Here is a 7233-nt window from a genome sequence, read left to right on the forward strand (position 1 = left end):
TATAGAAGTAGGTATAATAAAGTTTAGAAAGGAAAAGAGATGAAAAGTAATAATGAAAAAAATAATGGTGATAAAATGATGAAAAATGATAAAAACATATTTAAAAATGTAAAAAAAAGTAAATAAAAATCAATTTTAAACAAAAAAATACGTGTCAAAATGCTATGGGCGTGTGTATCACACTCTCTTGCCAAAGGTCTGGTTGTCAGCGTTCGACAGGGTAATAAATCCACTTTTAAATAGTTTAGGGGGTAATAGGACCCCTCTAAAGTTAAGGTGTGTCTCAGCTCTTTCGGGTATAGTTCGGAAGGTAAACAGTCTATTTTCTCAATCCTTAATAAAGTAATTGTCATCTCCACTCAATTATTAAAACTTGTGTCACCCACACCTCATTTTAAAACTCTTTTGTCACCTAGAGCCCAAAGCCCCTAGTTACTTACTCTTCAAATCATTTTTCAATATCTATTACTAAACATCAATTAATAGGGATTATATGATAAAGGCATTCATTCTATCAATGATTTTTTTTTTTTCTTAATGGATGTGTCATGTTAAAGAAATGACCGATTTGCAAGGAAGTATGTGAATTTTTCAATTTGTAATGCAGTGTACATGAAGTAATGATATTGGATTATTGGCAAATGAATTGTATTTGAATGTTGGTTGTATTTTATGTTTGCCAAGTGGTTTGGTAATAAAAACAGCATTTCCCACCTTTGTATTTTTTCACTGAGTTGGTTCAATGGGAATGACGTGGGATAATCATGTTTTCACACAAATTTTTGGTGAAAATTTTCTACGTGGTTTATGTGTGGGAAAAAACTCTATTTCTAGTTGTACCGTTCATTTATACAAGTAAACTTCTCAATGAATTTTCTATCATCTCTTTATTATTTTTTTTGTTTCATTTAATTGGTCTGTATTATAATGCAATGCGATAATAAGACGGTTAAAATTGTTTACTTTTCAACCTAATTAGTGTTTTTACTTAAAAAGAAAAAAAGAAAAACTTTTTAAAATGAGTATACTTCTTCTGCACACATCTTCAGATTCCATAATACAAGATGATTGTTAGGCTCTATTAAACCAATATTGTGAATCCACTAATGGGACAAAAAGAGCCTTTTTAAGCTTTAAAAGCACAGTCCAAAAAGAGTTCACCAAATAAAAGTTTGTTGCATAAATATTTATTACAGAATACATAAAAGAATTTGACGTGTTTTATTCAGATTCTCCTTAAATTATTCTTAAACTATATTACTTGATCCTAATTACCTCTTGTACTTAATTTTTCAATAATCATTATCCCTTGAATAATAACTTGTCCTAATTATCTCCGTATACTTGGATTTGCTATAATTGTTACCATTTTAAGAGTAAAAATTTGAAGTTTCTACGGATATTCTTCCAATTATATATTTACTAATAAAGGAACTTCACATTGAAGGAGGAATATTTGTAGAGGATAATAAGTTAATATAGCCCATTCTTTTCTCTTTTCAGTAAATAAATGAATATATTTTGAACTTTTAGTTGCACTTTTTTCTTTCTAAAAGATTTGTTTTGTTTTGTTTTGTTTTGAATCACTACAACTTTTAGTCATTTTCAGATCACCGAAGGGTCGAAGATTATCTTTTGATTTTTGTGTTCAACTACTTAAAGCTGCAATTTTTAATTCTTACCTTTTTAATTTGAGTTAGATTTTGAAGTTGGTTGGTCCATTGGTTGAGCAACTTGGTGCACAAAGTTGTTTTTGATTCCATCTAGCATTTTTATTATGTGTCCATGGCAAAACAAAAATTACTAATGGTATTCCTTTATTCTTGAGAATTTTGATGGTGACACATACCATAATTTATAAGGTGGGGTTATCAAGTTCATTGTGAATATTACTTAGGTGAGATGGTTGGGATCTATCTGCGCTTGTGTCGGATTCGAGTCATGAAAATCAATGGCAGAATAACACAAAATAAAGAAAGTTCTGTTGAACATCTTTCATAAGAAAATTATACTATATAAATAGGTCAAAAATTACTTTTACTACAGAAAAAGACTTGTATAATTAACTCAATAGGCACAAATATGGATATTGAAAAAAAGACACTTGTGTTGAAGTTCAACTTTCTTCAAAAAAAAAAAAAAATGTTGTGTGATCATTCAAATTTAGAGTCAGAATTCAATAATGTTATTACACTTCATTAAAATTGGAGAAGTGCCTAATTAAATGGAATCTTGATAGTTAATAATTGATCAAATGATTTTGGCATAATGAACACATTATAATTGGAGAGATAAAAGTTCTTTTTCAGTTTTGGGCCAGTGAGATGAAAGTTAGTACTCCATTAAAATTAAAGCCCTTAATTTAAAACTCAAAAGTTGTGCCCAGTAAAGTTTTCATAACATTTCTAGCTTTACTTTCTTATATCCTTTTCTTGATTGTTACTTATAGTCTTCTCTTATTCTTTGATTCTACAAGAAAATCTTTTGCTGAACATGCTTAAATGTAGACATAATACATAAGCGTGTCATTTAATCTGACTTCTAAATTTTGGTTGTGCACAAATAGTCAAATTTAAGCTCTTTTTTCCTTCGTATAAGAAATGTAATTTTGAGATTTTAAATTCTGTCTGAATAAGAGGAATTGGAAACGCTCATAAGTCAATATTCAGATAAGAAGATACATTATATAAGTGTTTGACATTGCAACCATTCAATAGTTGCTTTAGACTTTAGAAGGAGATTTTAGTATTAAACATCATTAGATATGTGATAAAGTAATTCAAAGTACAAACAATGCATTTCAAACTTGCAAATTAAAGTAGCTCAAACATTACTTTTACAAGAAATACTCTGATAATTTATACTGGAGTGAAGTCGTAACAAAGTAGCTGTACTGGAAGGTGCGGCTAGATCACCTCCATCTCAGAGAGAGCTAATGCGTGTTGGCTATTTTAGTTTGACACTGCTTCACACCCCCCAAAAAAGAAGGGAGCTGCGTCTGAATTCAACTTGGAGATGGAAGTCTTCTTTCCTTTATCGACAGCTACTAGGTACTTCATTCTTCGGTAACAATGTGAAACGTTGTGCTTAGAATTGTTTCGGGGGACTAGACTCAAATATGTTGTAAAGTTGAATGACTCTAAGACAAACATTAAAAACCATTGTCTCAGAGAAAAACTTTTTTAAGTTATTTCGAAAACAAACTTAGTTGCATTGAGCTCTTCCTTCATAGAAGATTTTTACATCATAATACTCATATTACCAATTAAAAAACTCCCAAAATCCACTATATAGGTGTTGCCTTCTCATCTTCAGAAGTGATTTGGATTCCTGTATGAGTTGTTCTGATCGAAACCTTCATATGCCGTGTCCTCGTTGCCGTAAAACCCCATGTAACTTCCATGAATCGAGTACGGGGACATGCAGCCAAAGTTACTTAAGTCACCAGAAAGTTCAACTTCCCCTCTAAAATCCGGGAAAGTTGAATTTGATGTGAACTCATTAGGCTGCCACGGAGTCATGTTCGGGAAGTCATACTGTGGACAGTAACTAGATGCATTCTGTCCCTGAGGACATTCCTATATTCAGCCACAAAATAGTGTCAGTGTAAAAGTAATAGCACGACTGAAACTTGATCGAATGAGCTAAGAAGAGAAAGATAGAATGTACATACCTTCGATGAATCAAGAATCATAGAAGGGGGCATCCAGAGGTTTGCAGAGTTGGCCGCTATTGCAGACTCATAATCCCCTAGTTGTGTTGTCTGATATGGAGAAGTGATAGGAGTCGAGTAATTGCTGTCGTTGCTCATGTATGTGCTTTGAGTTGGCGTTTCATCAGAGAGAGCAATTGGTTCATTTACTGAGGTGAATCTTCCAGCTGTTGAACTACATCCAACCTGCTTAACTCCCTGAACATCTTTCGTCTTCAGTGAAACATCGTTTCTCTTTATGACGCGACAAAGAGCAAAAGGCCCCTGGAGACAAGTAAGTTGCAGAATATGATCACTTTCTTGCATTCTACTACGAGTGGTACTTACTAGTAAATCAGAAGAGTTTTCTGTTTACCTGAAAACTTGGAGTGCCCTGAGTAGCATCATCACAGAGGCGATACTCGTGCATTACCCAATCTGTTCTATCACCGAGTGGAGCTCTTCCACGATAGAAAACCAATGTTTTGCGGTAGCCAACAACTTCTGGATGACACACAACTTTCCTGTCTTTCCCTGTTGCTTTCCAGTATCCAGACTTAGTAGCTCGATTAGTTCTTGAGCCATTCGGATACTTCTTGTCCCGAGGACAGAAGAAGAACCACTCGAGGTCACGCTTAGGTAAGAAAGATTTCTCTGCATTCAAGAAAAAGATATCAGAATCCCAAACTCCCCATCCCAAAGTAAGCAATTATGAACCAATAAGAATGAGAAACTTCTGTTGCTTTACACATGATTTTCTCACTGATAATTTAGACACAGTAATAATTAACTTTCTCAAATGTGAAAAGACATATGTCCCTACAGAACAATCCATGTGGTAAAGATAATAAAGGAACAAACAAGATAAGCTAATAAAGCAACAACTTTGCAGTTTGCTAGCTTTACATCTCACCACCATTACAAATGTATGTTTCACATTTTTCTTCAAACACATAGTTCTAATTCTAGTACCCCCTCCGTTTCAAAAAGAATGTTACTCTCCTTTTTTAACAAACTTTGTGATTCTAACTTTCCACGTGAAATGTTTAAGATCACAAGATTAAAGACTATTTTGGTACATTCTATGTATCTTAATCGTAAGACCATAAGATTCAAAAGTCTTTCTTTAACTTTGTGCTAAATCAGACGAACAAATCGAAACAGATGCTGATCAAGAATGTATACCTGGAAGCTCCCATGGATCAAATTTGTACAAATCAATGACTGGAATAACTTCCAATTCAATTTCAAGTCCATCAGTTTTCCTTTTCAGGTAATATCCAACCAATTCCTCATCAGTTGGATGGAATCGAAATCCCGGAGGCAGTGATGTTCCTGCCATGAAGTAATAATATCCCAAAAACACACACACAAGAAATTTCTCCAAAACTAGCTATACAAAAAGCAGGCAGAAAAAAAAAAAAAGGGGCAGCCCAGTAACACTTCCGCTATGTGTGATGTTCAGAGAAAGGCCGGACGACAATGATATATTGTACAATAGAGCAGACTCAAGATTTCAAGAAATGTCCAGAAGCAATATTTTCCACTTAACTAAGTGCCACAGCTATATCTATTGAAAATTTGGAAAATCCAAAAATAAAAGCTTTTAGCAACACTAAACTTTGTCTCAAGAATTACAATAAATTTCCACAAAGTGTATTCTTGGAACAACAAGATCATCTTCCTTGTAAAAATAAGGTTCAGCACTATTTTTCTTGCCAACACCCCCACCAGACACACTAGTAAATAACTCAAAAAAATTAAATTTTTACAAGTACTAAGAACCTAAAACAAGTCAAAAGTTACAAAATGGATGACTTAAGAGTGGTCTAAATCAAGAAACAGTAAGCAAATAGAGGATATTTTTAGTATGAAGAAAGAAGAGAAGTTGTGTAGAGTAATAGCAAAGGGGGTTAAATGGGCTTTTATAGGGTATGGAGAATCAAAGAGTCCAAAAAATATGAACACCGAAAGAATTGTAACTTGTCTGAAGCTACCATAAATTCCACAACAATGACCCCACGCACAAAAACAATAACTAGAAATCAGTTCACACTTGAAAAGTTGGAAACAGTTATATCCTACCTAAGCAAAGCACTAGTGACAGTTAAACTTTCTTTTGCAGGCAATGGAATGGGATCAAACAAAAAAAAAATTATTCGCACTCAATATTTATATTATATCAATAAATACAATGTATTTCATGTATAAACTGTCATCATTTAAGAATCATTAGGATTGACATTTATGCTCACTTCAAGCACTTAGTGTAAAACACCAAGCAAAATAGTCAGTAGGTGGATAACATGTGTTTATACATAGACTATAGTTAATTAAGCAGGGTAGTAATCTTGAAGTGGCTGGTCAAATTACTGTCACGTGATCAAAATGTCACGAGTTCAAGTTGGAAAAATAGTTTTTTACATAAATGCTATGTAAGACTGTATACCACAGATCTTTGTGGTTCGGCCTTTTCCTGAATCACATGCATAGTAGGAGGTTTAATGAATCGAATTGCTCTTTTCTTAAACTGTGATTGATTAACATGTATTCTATCCTCATTTAATTATATAAGTTTGCATGCTTTGTTGTAAACATCTAATGCCTCGATTTATCACTAAAAAAAAGATTATTCGGTACATTAAAGCTTCCTCTAAGCGTGGGGTACGGGAAAGGATCGAATCACAAAAGTCTATTATACACAGGTACATTAAAGCTTCCGCTAAGCGTGGGGTACGGGAAAGGATCGAATCACAAAAGTCTATTATACACAATCTTACCTTACATTTCTTCCACTGATTATTTCTAACGACTTAAACCCATGAACTTCTAATTACATGGATTATTTGATTTGATTTGACTCATAATGTTAAATGGTTATTTTTTGAAATTTTCTTTGTTGTTATATATCGAGTCTTCTTCCAAATATTTTGGTCACTTTTTTGCCCCAGTATTGAAGCATCCTACACCTTCCACATCACCATGAATCAGACAAATCCTCTTTTTCCTCCTTTAATAGTTAATGGAAGTGATTGTGTCATCATATGGCCCAGTGTTAAAAAGGAAAAGGTCCTTAAAGTGTGAGTTTAATGAGATTACTCACACTTTATTTTTTATAGTGACTAAAGAGTACAACTTTGTGGAAAACTCTACTTTGATTTTTTTGATGTTCACATTCAATTAGTAAAGTTGAAACCTTAAATCCCTAGCATGTTATAGGCAGAATTGATGAAAGAATTAGCAGAGCAGCAATGTTGATGATGTGATGGAACTAATTTGCTTTTCCCATACTATCCCTACACAAGCAATTTTACACTATTCTCCTAGTAACTACCCAACTCCAAGTAACTGTTAGTAATAAGTGAATTAGAAACCTAAAAAGTAAGATAGTATCGTGTTGCTATATGTTAAGATACATTGATAATCGGGGTGTGTTTAAGAGTAAGACTAGTAAAATGTTTGTTTTAGCCCGCAAAATTTGAAGCCTCAAAAATTAGTAGTAAATTTTATGATTTCAACTCTACTTGAAATAATAATAAAAT

General features: G+C 33.1%; 1 protein-coding gene across 1 annotated transcript; it reads right to left on the reverse strand.

Annotated features, from left to right (window-relative positions):
• Positions 1-2668: 2668 nt before the first annotated feature.
• Positions 2669-5612, reverse strand: LOC107873384 (NAC domain-containing protein 71). Its single transcript, XM_016720223.2, has 4 exons — positions 4877-5612; positions 4068-4345; positions 3674-3976; positions 2669-3578 (listed from the first exon to the last, which is right to left on the reverse strand). Exons 1-4 carry the CDS (start codon positions 5031-5033, stop codon positions 3312-3314), a joined length of 1005 nt encoding a protein of 334 aa, XP_016575709.2. The 5' UTR covers positions 5034-5612; the 3' UTR covers positions 2669-3311.
• Between the last annotated feature and the right edge of the window lie 1621 nt (positions 5613-7233).

The sequence above is a fragment of the Capsicum annuum genome, chromosome 1, assembly GCF_002878395.1.
Source record: "Capsicum annuum cultivar UCD-10X-F1 chromosome 1, UCD10Xv1.1, whole genome shotgun sequence".
Taxonomy (NCBI): domain Eukaryota; kingdom Viridiplantae; phylum Streptophyta; class Magnoliopsida; order Solanales; family Solanaceae; genus Capsicum; species Capsicum annuum.